The sequence below is a fragment of the Sylvia atricapilla genome, chromosome 28, assembly GCF_009819655.1.
Source record: "Sylvia atricapilla isolate bSylAtr1 chromosome 28, bSylAtr1.pri, whole genome shotgun sequence".
Lineage (NCBI taxonomy): Eukaryota > Metazoa > Chordata > Aves > Passeriformes > Sylviidae > Sylvia > Sylvia atricapilla.
In genome coordinates, this window is record NC_089167.1 from 868,437 (window position 1) to 888,796 (window position 20,360).

Below are 20,360 nucleotides of genomic sequence, written 5' to 3' on the forward strand. Positions count from 1 at the left end.
CAGCTGAGCGGGTTGTTATTGTAGGGTCTCCAGCGCTCAGGGATGCTTAGGGCTTCCCCCGGCGGTGCCCCCAAGCCACCATCCCAATGGAGGATCCCCCGGGGTTGTTGCCAGAGGAGGAAAACCACAATCCGAGTGCCGGGGCTGGCCGGGCTCCACCGGAGTGGGGCTGGCAGCCAAGCTCCCTCTTGGCCGGGCCGTGCCGCCGGCTGGCAGCGGCTCCCGCTGACCTTCGCGGCTCCTGGCCGTGCCCTCGCTGCACACGGTGTCCCCACAGCCACCCCGCTGCTGCTGGGCAGGGCTCAGCATTCCCACCGAGCTTCCTCTGGCCCCCAAATGCCCCGGTTTTATTCAAATTGCCTGGGTTTTGCAGCGGGATGGCATCAAGTGTCTGCTCTGTGTGTGTGTGTTGATTTGCTCTGTTCTCTGCAGCTCCTGACCCGTTTGGCTCCTGCTGAGGGGTTTAACAAGCTCCCAAAACGTTTATTTTGGGGACTCTTTGGGGCTCTTGTGTAGAGAACCAGGTGTTTTGAGAGGATGAGGAATTTTAAATCTGTTTCCCTGATGGCTTCGGGTGGGTTTAGTTTGGTTTTTATACCGGCAGAGGGTTGAAAGGAGTAATCTGAAAAAGTGAAAAAGGGGGGAAATAAAGGGGGAAAAGCAGGTTTGGAACTTGGGCTGGAAGGAGGATGGATGGATGGATGGATGGATGGATGGATGGATGGACGGATGGACAGGGTGTCTGTCTGTCCCACCAGGCACCCAGCTTCTTACTGGTTTTTGGGTCAGTTTGTGGCTGCTTAGGGCTTTGGATGTATAGGACTATAGAATAGCCAGGTTCCTGGCCATATAAGGCTATTGGATGTGTAGGTCACTGGATATATAGAGTTGCTGGGTACATAGGACTCAGGAATTTAGGGTTGTTTAAGACTGGTGGATATTTGGGAATGTGGAATATCTGTGCTGCTGGATATATTGGGTTCCTGGATTGCTGGATGTATAAGATTGCTGATTTTATAGGGCTGCTGGATGTATAGGGATGCTGGATAGATGAGGCTGCTGGATGTGTAGAGCTGCTGAATATATGGACTGCTGACCATATAGGATTGTCAGATGTGTAGGTCCCATGCTTGGGTATATAGGACTCGGATTTTTAGGATTGCTGAGTGGATATGTGGGACTGTGGAACAATTTTAGGTGCTGAATGTATATTAAGTTGCTAGATGTGCAGGTTGGTGGAGGTGTAAGAGATTGCTGATTATATAGGGCCGCTGGATGTATGGTTGCTGGATGTACAGGTTGTATAGGTTATATAGGGCGGGGAGATATATAGGATTGCTGGATATATGGGTCACTGGATCTATAGGGAAGCAGGACCTACAGGCCATTGGGATCTATGGGGCAATAGGATCTGTAGGGGAGTGCAACCAATAGGGCAGAGGAATCCTTAGGGCAGAGGGATCTATAGGGAAGTGGATCCATAGGGAAGAGGGATCCCTAGGGCAGAGGGATCTCTAGGGCAGTGGATCTCTGGGGCAGAGGAGTCTCTAGGGCCACTGCTCGTGCTGCGGCAGCCGGAGCTGTGGCTGTCCCTCCGCCGGGTCCCCCCCGTGCTCCCCGAGGGGGTCGAGGCGGCTCTCGGGGCCCAGCCAAGGCTGGCGGGGCTGGCGTGGGGCCTCTGCTGTCCCTTCATCTATCTGTCCCTCCATCCATCTGTCCCTCCATCCTTTCCTCCATCCCTCCATCCCTCCCTCCATCCCTCCCTCCATCCCTCTCTCCATCCATCCTTCCCTCCATCCATCCTTCCCTCCATCCCTCCATCCCTCCCTCCATCCCTCCATCCTTCCCTCCATCCATCCTTCCCTCCATCCCTCCATCCCTCCCTCCATCCATCCATCCTTCCCTCCATCCATCCTTCCCTCCATCCCTCCATCCCTCCATCAATCTGTCCCTCCATCCTTCCCTCCATCCCTCCATCCCTCTCTCCATCCATCCTTCCCTCCATCCCTCCATCCCTCCATCCATCCATCCCTCCGTCCCTCCATCCCTCCATCCCTCCATCCCTCTCTCCATCCATCCATCCCTCCATCCCTCTCTCCATCCCTCCATCCCTCCATCCCTCCATCCTTCCCTCCATCCCTCCATCCCTCTCTCCATCCATCCCTCCACCCCTCCATCCCTCCGTCCGTCTGTCCGCGCTCCGGTCCATACGTGCGCGCGGCGCCGGCGCTAATGGCTCCTGCGGCCGGTTTGGCGGGGGCGGGGAGTGCCGGGGCTCCCGGGGCCCCGCTGGGGCTTTTCCTCCCGGCCGGTCCCGCCGCCGCCCGCCGCCCCTCCGCGTGTCAGTGTCACGGCCGGTGGCGTCCCCGAGCCCCGGCACCGTGTCCCCGCCGCGCTCCCCGGCGCTCTGCCTTACAATCGGCTCCCGGCTGTTCCCAGGGAGCGCAGCCCAGGCTGGAAACGCTCCAAGCCGGGCTGAGACTGTGTGGTTATGTTTTTTTTTTTCCCCTTCCTTCCCTCTGTTTAAGGCATTTAAACTCGGGAGGACAAGTAAAAAAAAAAAATAAGGAGGAAAAACTGATTAAAAAAAAAAAAGGTTTTGATCTCACGGGGGATTTTCTCCCCTTTTATAGTGTCCAGAGCTGAGTTAACCCGCTTGGTTTTATCTTTATTTTAATTTGTTTCTTCCCCTCCCCTCCCGCCTCCCCTCCCCAGCTTTTATCCTTTCCCGGCGTGAATGGAAGGAAGTTTGGGAGGTTTGGGCAGGTAGCGCTTTTTTCGAGGAAAATCGGCGGAGGAATTGGTGCCCAAGGCAGTGAGGGGGGATTGCTGTGGATGCAGCCAGAGTGTGTCGGGGTGAGGAGAGGGGATCGATTTTTGGGGAGAAGCTGCGAGGTCTTTTCACCTCCCAGCCAACAGGACCAGGAACAAAAAGAGCTGGATGGGAGAGCCAGGAAAAAAAAGGTTTTCTATATCTCTGTCTGTCTGTCTATCTCTGTGCATGTGTGTGTGTGTGAAGTTTTTTTCCTCCACTGATTTGGGGAAGGTTGTGGCTTTCAGGTTAACTCTTTAGGAGCAGCGGGGGATGCTTGCTCCTTCCTTTAGTTCACACGATGGACTATTTTCCTACATTCCCAGCCCAGTTCCATAACCCAGTTTATGGGATGGAGCAGCCCAAGGTGCCTCCTTGGCCCTGCGGCTGATTTTGGGGCTTCCCCTGCGCTTTCCCAGCAGGTTCCTCCCTGGGGAAACCCTTGGGGCTGCTCCCCACGCGGAGCAAAGCAGGTTTGCCATAATTTCTCTGGGCTGGCATCACCGCTGCGACACTTCGGGCCACCAGCGTGTCCCCCCAGGCCCTTGACGGGGGCACTTGGGAAACTCCCCTTTGGCTGGGCAGGAGGAGGAGGAGGAGAGGGAGGAAGATGAGGGCGTAGGAAGGACGGGCGAGGCTGTTCCTTGCTGGGTTTGCAAAGGAGAGCGGAGGCGTGCTGTCCCCACCCTGCTGGGGCTGTGGGAGAAGCGGGTTCTCCCCAGACCTGCCGGACCGGTCCCTTCGCCCGCGGCGCCGCCGATGCCCCAGAGGCACCAGAGCCCCTCTGAAAACCCAAGGCAACATCGGGGTGAAGCCAGAGCGACCCACACCGGCACTGTGCTCCCCTGGGGGTTTTCACTGCTGGGGAAAAGGGGTTTTTTTGTTGAAAAGAGTCGTGCTGGGAGTGGTTCCTGCGAGGTTTCGCCGGAGTCAGCAGCCTCCTTATCTCTCCAGCGTAGCGTTCTTATCTCTCCAGCGTGGCTGTGCTCACGCTCTCACCGAGAAGGGTGAAGGACTCTTGTGTGGAAGCTGTGATGCCTGAAGGGTTAAAGGGTCCGTTCCACACACGGACACTTGGAACACGGGCTTAACTTGGAGCAATAACTTTGTATTTTGGGTCTCCCCATGAATCTGAGCTGCGGATCCTTCCCACAAGCCGCTGCCGGCACCGTCCAGAGGCAGGAAACTCTGCCCACAGCCTCTGCTTGCTTTGGCATGGTTTTTCCAGTGAACTTTGCTGTATTTTTAGCTTGCCGGAAGCTCCCCCTGGTTATTGGCAAACGGCTCGATGCACTGCCAGCACTCAACACTGAAATCCCCACTGCTGAGGTGGGACAGCTCCACGGGAAACAGAAAGCCCCCTCCATCCCTGGCAGAACCCCCTGGAGGATCTTAATCAGGGTGTCCAACGCAGAAGTGTTGGGTTGCCTGGGTGCCGTGGCGTGGCCATGTGGGTTTGGTGTGTCCCTGGCACGCCAGCGGTGCTGCCAGCACTGCTGCTCAGCGCTGGGCAGCCGTGTTGATACAGACGCCGGGTTATTTGAGGTGAAAGCAGCCCCTGGCACCAGCGTAGCCAACTCGTCAGCTTCCTGCTGTGCCGTGGCCCCCGGCGAAGGACGGCTGCTCCGGGCCGGGATGTTCTCTTCTGGCACGGCTCCAAAACCCCCCTCTCCTCCTTGTGCCGCTTCTTCCACCGGAGGCAAACCGTGTCACCGCAGCCAGGGACGCCCTCCCTGTCCCACCCCGTGCGTGTCGCCCTCGGCGGGTGATGGAAATCCCAAACAGTCCCATGAGCAATTTCGAAAGCGGGCCGTGGGGTGGGGACGTGGGTGGCACAGGGCCGGTGTGGTGGAAAGCTGCTGCCTTCTGAGCCTCACTCAGCCGGGCAGAGCCCGCGTGCCTTTGCCGGCGGCCATTAGTTTCTCACATGGCTGGTCTGCATCTTCATCCCTGGTTGGAGAAAGAGATGGGGAAAGGGAAACTAAACAAAACAGAGGGAAAAAATAGGGTTGGGGGCGATGACACGTGGGGATGCTCACATCTCTCTCCCTCCTAACAGACAGGTTCAGCAGGCGACACAGTTGATGGACCCAGCAGAAGCCAAATGGAAGAAGGGCCAATTAATTATGTGGAAGAAAGGCGGCTGAACGAGGGCAGCGGGCTCGGCCTGGCGAATGGGGGCCGGCCGGAGGCGGGGGGTACCGTGGTGATGGAGCCCAGCGGGTGGTCACCGGGCCAGCCGCCCACCACTGCCAAAGCCCACTTGGAAGACGTCCGGAACCTGGTGGCCTTTTCAGCGGTGGCCGAAGCCGTTTCCTCCTACCGGCTCCCTCCTCCAGGGTCGCCGTCGCTGCTGTACGAGAAGTTTGACTCGGAGATGAGCCGGGGCAGGCTGGGCACGGCAGACGGGGTGCCACGGGGAGAGGACCTGCACGCCCTCAAGACTGCCCTGGCTTTGGCCAAGCACGGTGTGAAACCCCCCAACTGCAACTGCGACGGCCCCGAGTGCCCCGACTACCTGGAATGGCTGGAGCAGAAGATCAAGACGGCTCTCGGAGAAGAGCTGGCGTCACCGCGGCCCCGCGCCGCCGCCATCCCCCCGCCTCCTCCCCCAGAAGGTGCTATCGACCCCCAGCCGGTGCCTGAGGCTGCCGAGCCGTGCCCGCCCGACGGCCTCCCCTTCTCGCAGAGCGCGTTGACCATCGCCAAGGAGAAGAACATCAGCCTGCAGACCGCCATAGCCATCGAAGCCCTGACGCAGCTCTCAGCCGCCCTGCCCCAGCCTGCTGGCGATGGGCAGCCCCCGCCACTGCCACCACCGCAGCCCCCCGCCGTCCCCTTCGGCCCCGGCCCCCTCGGCCCGCCGGGGGCCGCGTGGCAGCGAGGGGATGAGCCCCGTTACCCGCCGGAGCCGGGAGCAGCACGTGAGCCATTTTTTGGTGCGGCACCTCCGCGCGGGAACTTCTCGGCCACCTGGGGGTTGGAGGCCGAGGGAGCAGTGGGGGCTGGAGACCCCATGGCAGAGCTGGAGCAGCTGCTGGGTAATGCTGACGACTACATCAAGGCGGCTTTCAAGAGACCCGAAGCAACAGCCGGCAAAGCGACAGCCCCCAAAACTGAGCCCCCTGAGCAAGCACCCAGCAAAGAAGCACCGGGCTTGCCGCCGGCACCGCCGGAGCCCGACCTGCACAAGAAAACGCAGCTGGTCCTGCAGCAGCATCTCCACCACAAGCGCAGCCTCTTCCTCGAGCAAAGTCTGGCAGCGGCGGCGACACCCCCGGACCAGCTGAGTGGCTGGTGGGCTACCAACGCCCCGGCCGCGCCTCCCAAGCCCTTAGAAAAGCAGCCCAAAGAGAAGAAGAAGAAAACGCCGCCCGAAAAGCCCCCGCCGGCCAAACCTCTCCGCAAGCAAGTGCAGATCAAGAAGGCGAAGCAGAAGGACTCGCAGCCGCTCTTCCCTCCCCTCTGGCAGATCAGCCTGGAGGGGTTTCGGGCGCCCGCCGAGCCCCTCGCCGAGCCCCCCGCCGAAGCCCCCGCCGAAGAGATGCAAACAGAACCAGCGCTGGCCTTCCCGCACCAGCCTCTTGCACTACCCCTGCCTGCCGCATGCCCCCCGCCACCAAGCCCCCTGAATGGCGTCCCCCCGGCTTCCGACTCTCAGGAAAGGGGTGCCCCCGGGGGGGGCCCCCAAATTCACTCGGCGCCAGCGGGCTTGACTGGCTCGGAGGAAGCACCGGCTCCCCCGCCGCCGGCCACCTCAGCTCCCATCATGGTGGATGACAAGTTGGAAGAGCTCATCCGACAATTTGAAGCCGAATTTGGGGAGAATTTCAACCTGCCGCCCCCCGACACTCCTGCTCCGCTCGGCCCTGGGGCTGCCGAGGTGCCGGGGGGGCCAGCACCAGCCCCACAAGGGTCCCCCACCGCCGCCGCCACCACCCCAGCTCCGGGCAGCGCTCCCCAAACCAGACCCAAAAGCATCTCTCCAGGGAAAGGGCCGCTGTCAGAGCCACCCTTCACTGCCCGCTCCCCCAAACAGATCAAAATCGAGTCTTCTGGTGCTATCACTGTGGTGTCTACCACGTGTTTTTACTCTGAGGAAAGCCAAAACACAGATATGGGCAACGTCGACAGAACACCCACCAAGGACGAGGTGCCGCTGACGCCGACCTTGAGCGGCTTTTTGGAGTCTCCGCTAAAATACCTGGACACGCCGACCAAAAGCCTCCTGGACACCCCGGCCAAGAGGGCACAGGCAGAATTCCCCACCTGTGACTGTGTTGGTGAGCAAACAGCCGTGCTGGGGGGTGGCAGAGGGAGGAGGTGGCTTTGCAGAGTGGGATTGACCTGGGTGGATAATGGAGTGTGAAGAGGCTAGCAAAGTCCTGGTTTCTGGGGAGATAAAGCACTCATGTGGTGAAACCCCAGTGCTGTGGAGCTCCCTTTTGCTTTCTCTTCTCCTTTCTTATTTTTACAGTTGGATGGAAATCCCAAGTGCCTGCCTGTGTCACCGTGGGGGTGGCACTGGTGCCACTGGCTGTGCTGGGGGTGGGAGGTGTTGAATGAGCAGCAAAACCAAAGGACTGTTGGGTTTTCCTTTCATTTGACCTTAACCAGCTGAATCCCAGCAATCCATGGTGGCCCAAGTGCCAAAATGCACCTAAACCTCCCTCGCCTGGTTATTCTTGGTATTTTCAGCTAACTAAATTAGCTGGTTCAGGTTGCTTTGAGTAACTTAAACTTTGGCTTGATACTTATGCTTATCACTGGAGAAATACTTGCTGCTGGAATGCTGCCTTGTTTGCTGGCCAGACCCATCTGGATGCATTGAAAAATCACCAAACTCTTGGATTTGTGGGGTTTTTGGTGGTTTTTTTTGGTGTGTATTGGCATTTGTTAGACTTTGCAGCAAGCGCTAGAGAATTCCTACCCAGTCCTTTCAGTCCACCTCCAACTGGGTATGAGGAGCTGGATATTCCCTTCCCAGTATTTAGACTGGATCTGTGCGCTCCTCTGGGAGCAGCAGGGTGAGAATTTGAGGCATTCAGCTGGAAAAAAGACCCCTGCCACTGCTGGGAGAGGAGGCCTGGGCTAAGCACAAGCTGCACTTTACTAGTGGGGCTTATGATTATTTATTTACTTGCTTGTAAATGGCAGCAGGAATGACGCCCAAACTCCATAGAGAGGAGGAAAAGCTTTTCTGAAGCCACTCAAACCCAACCTAGGAGTTTGCCAGGAAAAGATTTGTTTAGGGGCTGGGAGAGGGGGGGATTCCCCCCCTCTTCCACTTCTATGTTTTCTCAAGGAAAAGCTGTGGGAGAAAGAAATGCAGCAGGGGCCAGGCTTGGTGCTTTATTGGGTGCGGGTGCTGCTGGAGGCTGTAATAAAATGAGCCTTTTCCACGCGTCCTGTATTGATCCCTGTCTGGACAGCTGCAGCCCAGCTGAGCCCTGCTTTCTCCTCGGCCTGGCTCCCGGCCAGCTGGACATGACAGGAATGAAAATCAGGGCAGTGAGAGCAGAGGGATGCAAAGACAGATCAGCCCTGGCCGTGGTGCCTGATGCATCCCACTCGGTGGCACTGGAACATCCCCGTGTGCTGGGGATCTGCCCTGCACTGTGGGGCTGCTTGGGGCATCCATCGCTTCCCACACTGACTCCTTTTGTGCCCTGAAAGCCCCCAGGGGTTTGTTGTGTGTTGGTGGTAGGGCTGTATCCCAGTGTCCTTCTCCTGCAGCCTCAGTGTACTTCTCCTGAAGCCCCAGGATCCTCTTCTTGCAGCCCCAGCATTTTTCTCTCATAGCCCAAATCCTTCTCCTGTAACCCAAATCCTTTTCCTGTAGCCCAAATCCTTTTCCTGTAACCCAAATCCTTTTCCTGTAGCCCTCTCATCCTTCTGCCTGTCCCCCATGCAGCAGTTCCTTCCACACCCGGGCTCAGCCAGCTCAGGGCATCCCATGAGCATCCCCAAATCCTCTGGGAAAGCCTGAAGCAGGCAGCAATAGTTTCTTGCCCCCAGATCATCCTGTGATGGCTTTGGCAGCGTCCAGCTGGGCTGGTGCCTGTGAGAGGTTCCAGGCAGGAGCCCTGGCTGGGTGCTGGTGGGGAGCAGTGGGTCCAGGATGAGGAGGGGGTTTGGAATTTGAATCTCCCACTCAGCAGAGCTCGAGTGGCCAGAGCAGATTCCCTGGCTGGAGCTATGGTCATTGCCAGGGTGCTTGGAAGGGCTGTGGCTTCTCAGGGGGGTTTTTGGGTCCCAAAAAGGGGTGTGTGTCAATGAGTGAGGGTCCATTCCCCAGCAGCATTTCAGTGCTGGCAGAATCTTCCAGAGAAGGGAATGAGGAGTTGCTGTTTAACAAGTCCTTGATTTTTAGTGCTTGGTTTGAGGGAATTCAGGTGTTTGGAATCCTTTGGCGCAGCCAGCAAAGATGCAAACCCCAAAATCTCTGTCTCCACAGAGCAAATCGTGGAGAAGGATGAGGGGCCATATTACACCCACCTGGGCTCGGGGCCCACCGTGGCCTCCATCCGGGAGCTCATGGAGGAGAGGTAAGAGCCCCTCACCACAGGGCCCAGCACAGGGGCTGTGAGGGCAGGAGGGGAGTGGGGACTCGAGAGAGGGAATGGGGTCCTGTCAGGCTGAGTGAGGTCCTGTCGAGAGAAGGGGGCCTGAGAGACTGAGTGTGGTCCTGTCAGGGGAACAGGGGCTTGAGAGAGTGAGTGGTGTCTGGTGAGGGTGACTGGGGGCTCCTGAGGGGCCCATGAAGGCCAGTGGGGCTCTCATGCGTGTGGGGGCTGTGGGGCTGATGGCTGTCCCTCGGCAGGTATGGTGAGAAGGGGAAGGCCATCCGCATCGAGAAGGTCATCTACACGGGCAAGGAAGGCAAGAGCTCCCGTGGCTGCCCCATTGCCAAGTGGGTGAGTGCCTCTCCCCCCTGCAGCCTCCCTGAGCTTGTGCCCTCCATGCCTGGGGACCCATAGCTCCCCTGCTGGTGTGGCCACGGTGGGCAGGGGAGGGATGCTCGATTTGTGTCTGGCAAGGAGGAATTGAGAGCTGCGTCCACCCCCAGGGAAGCTCCTTGGGGCTTCCCACCCTCAGCAGCTGTGGAATGACATGTCCAGTGCCAGCAGCTCCCCAATGCCCACGGGGTGAATGCAGCCGTGGGAACATGTCCAGCTCTGTCCCCCACACAGCACTGGGGAAGGCATCCAGGACATCCAGGACCCACTTGTGGGATTCTCCTGGGAGGTCTTCATCGGAGCGGTCTGACGTGGCCCCTCTGTTTCCCAGGTGATCCGCAGACACAACCAAGAGGAGAAACTGCTGTGCCTGGTGCGACACCGGGCTGGCCACCACTGCCAGAACGCCGTCATCATCATCCTCATCCTGGCCTGGGAGGGCATCCCCCGCACGCTGGGGGACACGCTGTACCAGGAGCTCACTGACACCCTCACCAAGTACGGCAACCCCACCAGCCGCCGCTGCGGCCTCAACGACGAGTAAGTGCCACCACCAGCACACCCTGGGCTGGGGACACAGGGTGGGAACGGGATGTGGGGCTCCCTGCTGTTCCCAGAGCTGCTGGCACCAGTGGCTGACACTTGTGTGCCATGTCCCCCTGCAGCCGGACCTGCGCATGCCAAGGCAAGGATCCCAACACCTGTGGTGCTTCCTTCTCCTTCGGCTGCTCCTGGAGCATGTACTTCAATGGCTGCAAATACGCCCGCAGCAAAACTCCCCGCAAGTTCAGGCTGGTTGGAGACAATCCCAAAGAGGTGGGTGATGCAGGTGGAGCGGGATGGTTCAGAGCTCCTTTCCTTTCAGGACTCTGGAAAAAAGGATTCTTAGGGTTTTTTTTTATGGACTAGAGAGATGAGGGAAAGAAAGGTGGCATGAATGGGTCGTCTGTAGAAATCCCAGGGAAGAGCCAGAGGGCTCTTTGGTCAAGTGAGTGAAAGCACAACAGACAGTGAGGCTGAAGGTTGAACAGCAAAATCCTCACGAGGAATTTAAGCCACATGGCTTTGTGCCATGGTGGGTATTGTGGGAAGGGTTGGGTGCTGTGCGGTGTCTGTGGGCTCAGTCCCCAATTCCATCCCTAGTGCCAAAACCCCTGGGTAACATCCTCCTCTTTTCCCTGCCACAGGAAGAGCTGCTCCGGAGAAGCTTTCAGGACTTGGCCACCGAGGTTGCTCCACTTTACAAGAGGCTGGCACCACAAGCCTACCAAAACCAGGTCCTGGTCATCCCATCCCTTGGCAACGGCAGCCACGCACCCGGCACGGCTGCAGGGTGGTGCTGTTGGGGGATTTGGGGTAACCAGCTCCTCCTTCCACAGGTCACCAACGAGGATGTAGCAATTGACTGCCGGCTGGGCTTGAAGGAGGGGAGGCCATTCTCGGGGGTGACAGCGTGCATGGACTTCTGTGCTCATGCTCACAAGGACCAGCATAACCTCTACAACGGCTGCACTGTGGTAAGCAGGCGTTGGGCAGGGCTTTTTGAGGTGCTCCCCCCAAATTTGCGATGCTCCTGTTTGGGGGGCTCCATCCCCAGTTGTCCCACCCTCTTGACTTCAGGTCTTTGGTGTGGGCACATCTCACATGAGCTGCTCAGGTCTAGCAGGGACCAGCACCTACTTTTGTCCAACCCAAACCCCATGGGAGGTTTCCAAATACTGTCTGGGGAGCAGAGCAGGCTGGGAGGATGCCAGGCTGGTGTGTCTTCATGTAGTGTGGGGAGGAAGTGGGAGGTTTGGCTTGCCCCGCACGGGCTACATCCATCAGCATCCCACTGACAGAACCTGCTCTGGCCAGGTCTGCACGCTGACGAAGGAAGACAATCGTGTGGTGGGGAAAATTCCTGAAGATGAGCAGCTGCACGTCCTCCCCCTCTACAAGATGTCCAGCACGGATGAGTTCGGCAGCGAGGAGAACCAAAACGCCAAGGTGGGCAGTGGGGCCATCCAGGTGCTCACGTCCTTCCCCCGTGAGGTCCGCAAACTGCCTGAGCCTGCCAAGTCCTGCCGGCAGCGGCAGCTGGAAGCCAGGAGAGCTGCTGCCGAGAGGAAGAAGCTGCAGAAAGAGAAGCTGATGACGCCAGAGAAGATCAAGCAGGAAGCGCTCGAGCTCCCCACGCTCCAGCCAAATGCAGGTAACGGGGGCACAGGTGAGGTCCTGCTGCCCCGAGCCTCCCAAAAAGCGCGTGAGGGGGTGGGGATGTGGCTGGGGATTTTCTTGGGCTGCTGCGTTGCGGTGCTGGATGGCATCTCTGTGCCACCTGGGTTTTCCCAAAGGTGTGAATCGATGTCGGTGCGCCAGGTGGTGGCAAGCGATGCCAGCCTCTGGAGCTGGCTGGCAAACCCATCACTGTGGGATTTCTGAGTCTGGCCAGCTGTTCTGGGGTCCTGGCTCCCCTCCGGTGGTTTCCTCGGCCGGCAGGTCATGGGGGCTGTGTGTGCTGTCCCACAGGTATGGCGTTGAAAGGCGGGATACCCCCGCAGCCACTGAAACCTTCCATCAAGGTGGAACCCCAGAGCCATTACAACGCCTTCAAGTACAACGGCAATGCGGTGGTGGAGAGCTACTCGGTGCTAGGCAGCTGCCGGCCCTCCGACCCCTACAGCATGAACAGTGTTTACTCTTACCATTCCTACTATGCACAGCCCAATCTGCCTTCCGTGAACGGGTTTCACTCCAAGTTCGCACTTCCCTCCTTTGGGTATTACGGCTTTTCCAGCAACCACGTGTTCCCCTCGCAGTTTCTCAATTACGGGGCGCCCGAGAGGAGTGGGAGCAGCTGGGTGAGCAACGGCTACGAGGAGAAGCCCGACATCTCAGCGTTGCAGGAGAACCTCAACCACACCTACGGGAACACCAATTTCCCCGAGCCCATCCCGCACAGCGTGCGGAGCAAAAACCATCACCAGCGCACCTACGAGCGAGCCAACCGCTTCGCCAGCCAGCAGAAAGCAGTGGCGGCAACAGCCGGGGTGCACAGGACTAGCTCGGGCTCAGAGGAGGCACCGTCGTTTGCACAGAACTGTTTTGACAGCCGGCCCATCAAGCAGGAGCCTCCAGACCCTCCGCCTGCCATCGAGCCCCTTCCCAGCGCTGCGGCCATGCCCAGCACCGGCTTAACGCTGCCGGCCGTCCCTGCGCACGGCACGGCACCGGAGCAGCGCTGGAGCCCCTTCAAGGCCCCCCAGGGCACGGCTTCCCCTGAGAGGACTAACGTGACCGAAGGCTCGTGGAGCACGCTGGCGCCGGGCTCGGGCGGCCGGGAGAAGCTGAGCGCCTTCGACGCCGCCGTGCGCTTGCCGCCGCCGGAGAAGCAGTGGTCCAACGTCCTGGCAGGAGAGCCAACGGTGGCAGCGACGCACGGCTCGGGTTTGCTGCCAAAACCGTGGAGCCCCTGCAAGCTGGGGGAGACGGCGCTGGCTGGCACAGGCAGCCCGAGCCTGCTGGGGTCACTGGGGTTCAGCTCGGCTCTGCCAGGGCTCCCCAGCTTCCCCGAGGAGCCGTGGGGCTCTGTGAAGGTGGAGGAGCGGAGGACACCGGCACCCAGCCCGGGGCTGCAGGAGAAGCCGTGGGAGGCAGCGGTGGGTGAGAAGGGGGTGACAGCACCCCGCCAGGAGAAGCCGTGGGACCCCTTTGGCCTGGAGGAGGATGTGCCAGAGAAGGCGGTGAAGGAGGAAGAGGAAGAGGAGCAGGAAGAGGAAGAAGAAGAGGAAGAGGAGTGGTCGGACAGTGAGCACAACTTCCTGGATGAGAACATCGGCGGCGTGGCCGTGGCGCCCGCCCACGGCTCCATCCTCATCGAGTGCGCCCGCCGCGAGCTCCACGCCACCACCCCCCTGAAGAAACCCAACCGCTGCCACCCCACCCGCATCTCCCTCGTCTTCTACCAACACAAGAACTTGAACCAGCCCAACCACGGCCTGGCGCTGTGGGAGGCCAAGGTGAAGCAGCTGGCGGAGCGGGCTCGGGCCCGGCAGGAGGAGGCGGCGCGTCTGGGGCTGCCGCCAGACGCCAAAGCCTTTGCCAAGAAGCGCAAGTGGGGCGGCGCGTTGGCGACCGAGACGCCCAGCAAGGAGAGGAGGGACTCGGTCCCCACGCGGCAGGCGGTGGCCATCCCCACCAACTCTGCCATCACTGTGTCCTCCTACGCCTACACCAAGGTGACAGGCCCCTACAGCCGCTGGATCTGAAACGGAAGCGACCGCCATGGCCCCATCTTACCTCAACCCTCGGCAGCGCCGGAGCCTGGCGTTGCTTTGTGGTGCTTTCTCCTCGGGTGCGGGGGAGAAGAAAACAAAAGTAAATAGACGAAACCGAAGCGAAACACAACAACCACAAAAAAAAAAAAAAAAATTCCAACCCATAGGAAATGAACCCAATGTGCACGCTCGGAGCAGCGGAGCTGGCGCGGGCTCACGCCATCGGAGAGCTGCGCCCAGCGAGGAGTTGGCAAACCAAGCAAAACTTGGTTAAAAAACCCAAGAGGAATGATGCTGTTTGATGATTTTAGGTAATCTCATATTTATATCTCCATGTTTTTTAATCTAACCTCAGATGAATTTCCTAGCGTCATTTCGCAAGGAGAGGTTTTTAATTCCGCTTAAAACGTCCTATTTGTTGGATTTGACTTTATTTTATTTTTTACTCCAATGACAACGACGAAGCCGATCTTCGAAAGAGCAGCCAACACAAAAAAAGCCACCCTAATCATGAATCCAAACCAACCTGAACACCAAACCAGCTAAAAGGCAAGAGGTGACTCCCTCCAGTTCCGCCACGTGGGCACTGGTGGGACCGTGTGCTTTACTGTCAGCCGGACACACTGAACATCCAATTTTTATTCCAAGGACCTAAAAATACCAATTTTGCAGCTCGAGGAGTCCTTTCTCACAGCAATGGGAAGCCCACGAGCAGGTGGGCTGTCCCGGGACGGCGCGTCTCCCCTCGGCTCCTCGCCTCCAGTGGGATCAGTTCTGTCGCCACGGAGTAAGCCGGCGTCTCTCCTGGTGCCGGAGACCTCAGGACATGTCCGGGCTGGGAAATGCCGCTGCCAGGGGGCTGCACTTGGGCTCGGACTTGGGGCTCCTTTGCCCACGGCCCCAGGGCGAGCGGCAGCGGCGGCATCTCCATAGGAGCCGACGGGACGAAAACAGAAGAAAAGAAAAAAAAAAAAATACGAAAAACAGGAAAAAAACCACAAACCAACCCCAAACTGTGAATAGCAAGTGTTGCTCTCTGTACATCACTGTTGCTAAAGTCTGGTGCTTTCCGTCTCTGGGGGACTTTCTCCGTGCAATCGGCTCTGGGAAGAGCAAATCCCAAGGCTTGGCTGGCCAAAACCCCGCCGGGTCTGCCTTCCCTTGCCGGTGCCAGCGAGCTGCGGCCAGTGCTGCCGGGGCTCGGTGCTCTTTCTCTCCCCGGGTGCCATCCCTCCTTCCTACGGATCACCGTTCTTCCCACAAAAAAAAAACAAACAAAAAACAACAAAAAAAAACCCAACCCAACCAATAACCCAGCAACGACGACAACTGCGTGGTGCTTTTCCAACACTCTCAGTTGAGACTTCCCACCCGGTACCGGGGCCGTGCCGGGATGGACGGGGTGCTCCCCGGGAGCACGGTGCGGCCAGAGCCGGGGGCCAGCGTCCCCCAGGGTGGGGTCGTTGCTTTTGCACTTTGAGGTGCCTTTTGGAGAGCCAGCAAGGCAGCGCCGACGCCGTCACCGTGCGGGATCACCTCGTGTTTACTGTCACCCTCCTTCCCTTGCGCACGGGCACGGATCAGCAGGATCTCGCTAAAACAGCCTGAACATTTACATGGTCAGATTTTAAACCTGTAAATAGGGAAAGAAATTTTTTTAAAAGCACTTTCACCTAGATTTAAAAAATGAAAGCGAATCTTAAAAAGCAAACAACTCCCCTCTTTCCTCTCCCTCCACTTCCCCCCCAACTTGAAGCAGTATGTTTTAAACAAGATTATCGTGGGAGAACTGTAAATACTGGCAGAATATTTAACATGCTTTGTCCGTCCTTCATCATTAATTAATTTTTTTTTTTTTTTTGGTTCGTTTTTTTTAACCATAATCTGTAAAGTCACGTATATTCGACAAGGAAACTCGATGAGCTATTCCCGCTTTTCTTATAAATACCCAATAGCATATCAGGATTGTAAGAGTCGACGGCAAGTCAGATTTTTAGGGATGCCCGCGGGGTGGTGCCGGGGACCCGCCGTGTGGCCGTGGTTTGGGAGAGGGGACCCGGCTGATCCGGGGCCGGATTCGGGTGCCGGCCTCGTTGGCGTTGCCCGGGGTCCCTGGCTGGCGTGACGGGGGTGCCTTGGAGCTCTGCCCGGCGGGGTGAGCGTCGGGAGAAGGAGCGTTCGGAGAAGCCGATGGTGGTCCGTGTAACCTGTCTAAGTCCTGCTTCCTCAGAGGTTTCTCGGTGCAGGGAGGGGTTGGTCCGGCGTGGCGTTGGCTCCGGCGGGTTCAGCCTGGGACAGCGGGGAGCTGCCGGGCGCCGCGGGTCGGGGAGCGAGAACTGCTGCAGTCTCACTTTTTTACACTACATAGATGTCTAACCTACCTCAACTCTCAGTCATTACAAATTCGCACGCTTCAGACTTCTACACAAACTCGAAATCTATGCACAGCTCTTTACCCCTTGCTGCTGAGAGGCTGTTTCCAAGCGAAATCTTTTCCCTTTACCCGTCCTGGCAGCCGCGCTCGTCCCGCCCGTGCCGAAGCCACGGGGGTCACGGAGCTCGGGGGGAGGGATGCTTTTAACGAGTGGGATGTGGGGACCTGATTTTGCAGCAGGTCGTGGCCACAATGGTGCTAGAACAACACCCACGATAGAAACCCCAGGGAGGGCTCGGCACGGGGAGCCCCGACCGGCTCCTTTGTCCCGCTTTGGTTTTTCTGGCCGCGATGCTTCGCCTCAGGCAGGAAACGGGGGATGCAATTTGGGTCCCCCCTCCCCATCTCAATGCTCTTGGGATGAGGCATGGGAAGGAGAAGGAAACCAGAATCCCTGAGGTGCCTCAATTGCTGATTTTTCCTTTTAATACTGGAATACGCTTTGTTGGCTCTATAAGGCATATTTTTATTAAATGAAATCTTGTAATACAAACGGTGCTATGGTGTTTTAACAAACTGTATCACGCTTCTGCCTGATTCCATCTCGCTGAGGTGCTACTAATGTATATATCAAATTAAGGAACCAAGCTTAAAAAAAAAAAAAAAAAAAAAAAAAGAAGAAAAAAATTAAGCAATGTCGTTGAGAAGGAAGTTTACTTTTCCGGAGCGACAGCTCGAGGCGTGCCGGGAGCCGGTTGGGTTTATGCAAACTGAAAGAGGCGCCGCGTCCGAGGTGTGCCGCCAGCCGGGTCATGGTGGAGCCGTTCCCTGTGGATCTGGGTGGGGCTGTGGTGCTGGGATGAGGTGCTCAGAGGTGAGGTCCAGGTGCGGGGCTTGGCCAGGTGCGCGGTCTCGGTGCTCAGATGTGGCGTGTGGACATAAGCGCTCGGCCACGGTGCTCGGCCACGCGTGGTGGGCGTGGTGCTTGGATGCGGTGCTCGGACACGGTGCTCGGTCACACATCGTAGACACAGGGTTCAGGCTCAGGCTCAGGCTCAGTGCTCAGCCACACATCATGGACATGGTGCTCAGTCGTGGTGCTCGGCCACAAGTCATGGACGCAGTGCTTGGACGTGGTGCTCAGGAACGGTGCTCGGCCACACCTTGAGAGTGTGGTGCTCAGGCATGGTGCTCAGGCACGGTGCTCGGCCACGCCTTGTGGACACAGTGCGGTGCTTGGACATGATTCTTGGCAGTGTGCTTGGGCACGGTGCCTGGACGTGGTGCTCAGTCCCAGTGCTTGGCCGCGTGTGATGGACGTGGTGCTCAGACGTGGTGCTTGGACACGGGTGCTTGGACATGGTGCTCGACCGTGGTGCTCGGACGTGGTGCTCGGACCTGGTGCTCGACCACGGTGCTTGGACATGGTGCTTGGATGTGGTGCTTGGACATGCATCATGGACACAGTGCTCGGACGTGGTGCTGTGTTTGGTGCTCGGACTTGGTGCATGGACGTGGTGCTCGGGCACGGTGCTCTGCTGTGGTGCTCGGACGTGGTGTGTGGACATGGTGCTTGACCGCAGCGCTCGGACACGGTGCGTGGACGTGGTGCACGGATGTGGTGCTCGGGCACGGTGCTCAGCCATGCACCATGGACACGGTGTTCAGCTGTGGTGCGTGAACAGGATGTGTGGACAGTGCTTGACCGCAGCGCTTGGACGTGGTGCGTGGACGTGGTGCTCGGGCACGGTGCTCAGCCATGCCACCGTGGTGCTCAGACACGATGTGTGGACACGGTGCTCAGCCAGGGTGTGTGGACACGGTGCTAGGACATGGTGCTTGGGCACGGTGCTCAGCCATGCGCTGTGGACATGGTGCTAGGACATGGTGAGTGGACACGGTGCTCAGATGTGGCACATGAACATGGGTGCTCTGCCATGGTGCTTGGACACGGTCCATGGCCGTGGTGCTTGGCCACAATGTGATTGACCACGTGTTGTGGACACGGTGCTCAGTGGTGGTGCTCAGGCACGGTGCGTGGACACGGCCTTTGGCCACGTGCCCCGGACACGGTGCTCGCTGTGTGAACCTGGTGCTCGGCCACAGTGCTGGGCCACGAGGTGTGGGCGTGGTGCTGAGCCAGGTGTGTGGACACAGTGCTTGGCCGTGGGCCTTGGACACGGCTTCTGGACATGGTGGTGGGGCACGGAGCGTGGACACGGTGGTTGGACATGGAGCATGGACACGGTGGTTGCCCACCCTGCACGGGCATGGGGCACAGCTCGGTGCTGCTTGGGCACCCCCATGGCACCATAGAGACCCCAGCACCGCCAGGCCAGGCCCAGTCCTGGCACTGTTCCCTCACCAATCCCACGTTCCTGGTGCTCAGCACCGTGCCAAGCCCATGTCCATCACCCCATCCATCGCCATGTCCATCCCCGTGCCCGTTTCTGTGTGCACATCTCTGTCCAGCCCGTGTCCATCACCACATCATCTCTGTGTCCATCCCACGTCCAGCCCAGCAGTGTCCAGGCTCAGCCCCACGTTCCCACAGCTCCTCGCTCTCATCCCCTCCCCGCCTCGCTCCTCCCGCTTCTGCCCGGCTCCTGCTTTTCCCCTTTTCCTCCCTTTTTTTTGGTTTGTTTTGTTGGTGTTTTTTTTTTTTATTTTACTTTTTTTGGGGTTTATTGGTGCTATTTCCTCCCCCCTGCGCCCCCACCCAGGCAAATACCTCAGCCCCCCGCAGCCCCCCACGAGCGAGTCCGGGGTGAAGCTTTTCCGAAATCAGGGATCCTTTCACAGCCGTGTTTCCTCCTTCATTTTCCCCCCCTCTTAGTTTTCACCCTCCTCTTTTTCCCTTTCCGCCCGGGTTTTTCCTCATTTCTCCGCATCCTTCAGGGATTTATAAAACCGCCGGAATTTCAGCCTCATTTTGATTCCGGGAGCGAGGAGGTTTTTTTTTTTTTGTGCTGGTGGGAATTTTTTAAAATTTTAGGTTTGTTTTTTTTTTGGTTTTTTTTTTTTTTTTTTTTTTTTTTTGCACTGCGGCGTTGAAGGAAAAAAGAGGTGGAAATTGCAAATTTAAAAAAAAACCAAGCGCCGTTTCTTCTTGGATCCGGGAATTCGGTCGGAGGCGGGGCGGGCGTTCTGGCGTTTTTGTTGGGCCTTTATTTTTGGTTTTGGCTATTGGAGATGGGGAGGTGGGACGGCGGCAGGTTGGGGGAGACACCGCAGCGGTGTCCCGGCGGCTCCGAAAAATTCTCACTTGAAGATTTCTTGGTCGGCTCGGGACTGTGGTTACTTGAAATGAAGTTTTGTTCCGGGGCGGATTGAGGACCGGTAGATTTTTTTCCCATGTCTCAAGGCAATAGGATTAATGTGTATTAAACTGTAGATACTTCTAGGACAGTAAATTTATGCTGATAATTTTATTTTGTATAATTTTCCCTTTTTTCTTTTCCCCCTCTTTGTGTTGTTTTTTTCCCCCCTTAACCTTCTTTTCTTTTCCCCTTCCCCCCCAGTGTTTCAGTAAATTTATTTTTTAGGATGCTAAAAATTGCAAGTTTGGATCCTCCCCCTCCCCTCTGGTTTTGGTTTTGTTTTTTTGTTTTCGGGTTTTTTTCTGTTGTTGTTCTTTTTTTTTTTTTTTAATTTGTATTTTATTCTGAGTTGGCGCGGCCGCGGGGCCGTGGGCTGTATTATTCCTGATATCTTTAAAATATTGTGGGTGTTTTAATAAATTTTATATTTATTTTTTGCACTCAACACGAGGCTCGCGTGGCTTTTTCTGCTGGAATTCCTGCTGGAATGGGCGAGGAGAGGGGCGGGATGAGGTGTGGGAATGGGGGACAGGGTTGGGGTTTTTTGGGGTTGAGGGGACAGGATTGGGGTTCTGAGGATGGGAAGGGCGGGGGCAAAGCAGAACGGGGACATTTTGGGATGAGGATGGGGCTCCA

At 57.7% G+C, this 20,360-nt stretch overlaps 1 protein-coding gene across 1 annotated transcript; it reads left to right on the forward strand.

Moving 5' to 3' along the window:
- Positions 1 to 4,807: 4,807 nt before the first annotated feature.
- TET3 (tet methylcytosine dioxygenase 3) lies at positions 4,808 to 20,169 on the forward strand. The gene is made up of 9 exons (XM_066337236.1): positions 4,808 to 7,095; positions 9,270 to 9,360; positions 9,636 to 9,729; positions 10,103 to 10,311; positions 10,437 to 10,587; positions 10,959 to 11,048; positions 11,151 to 11,288; positions 11,629 to 11,965; positions 12,283 to 20,169. Exons 1-9 carry the CDS (start codon positions 4,917 to 4,919, stop codon positions 14,019 to 14,021), a joined length of 5,028 nt encoding a protein of 1,675 aa, XP_066193333.1. The 5' UTR covers positions 4,808 to 4,916; the 3' UTR covers positions 14,022 to 20,169.
- Positions 20,170 to 20,360: the final 191 nt, after the last annotated feature.

What these genes read in the sequence shown, in the direction of transcription:
- TET3 (XM_066337236.1), top strand. Translation starts at nt 4,917, where the DNA reads ATGGAAGAAGGGCCAATTAATTATGTGGAAGAAAGGCGGCTGAACGAG. An exon ending in CCCCACCTGTGACTGTGTTG is followed by an intron (nt 7,096 to 9,269) that starts GTGAGCAAACAG and finishes CTGTCTCCACAG; the next exon opens with AGCAAATCGTGGAGAAGGAT. An exon ending in GCTGCCCCATTGCCAAGTGG is followed by an intron (nt 9,730 to 10,102) that starts GTGAGTGCCTCT and finishes TCTGTTTCCCAG; the next exon opens with GTGATCCGCAGACACAACCA.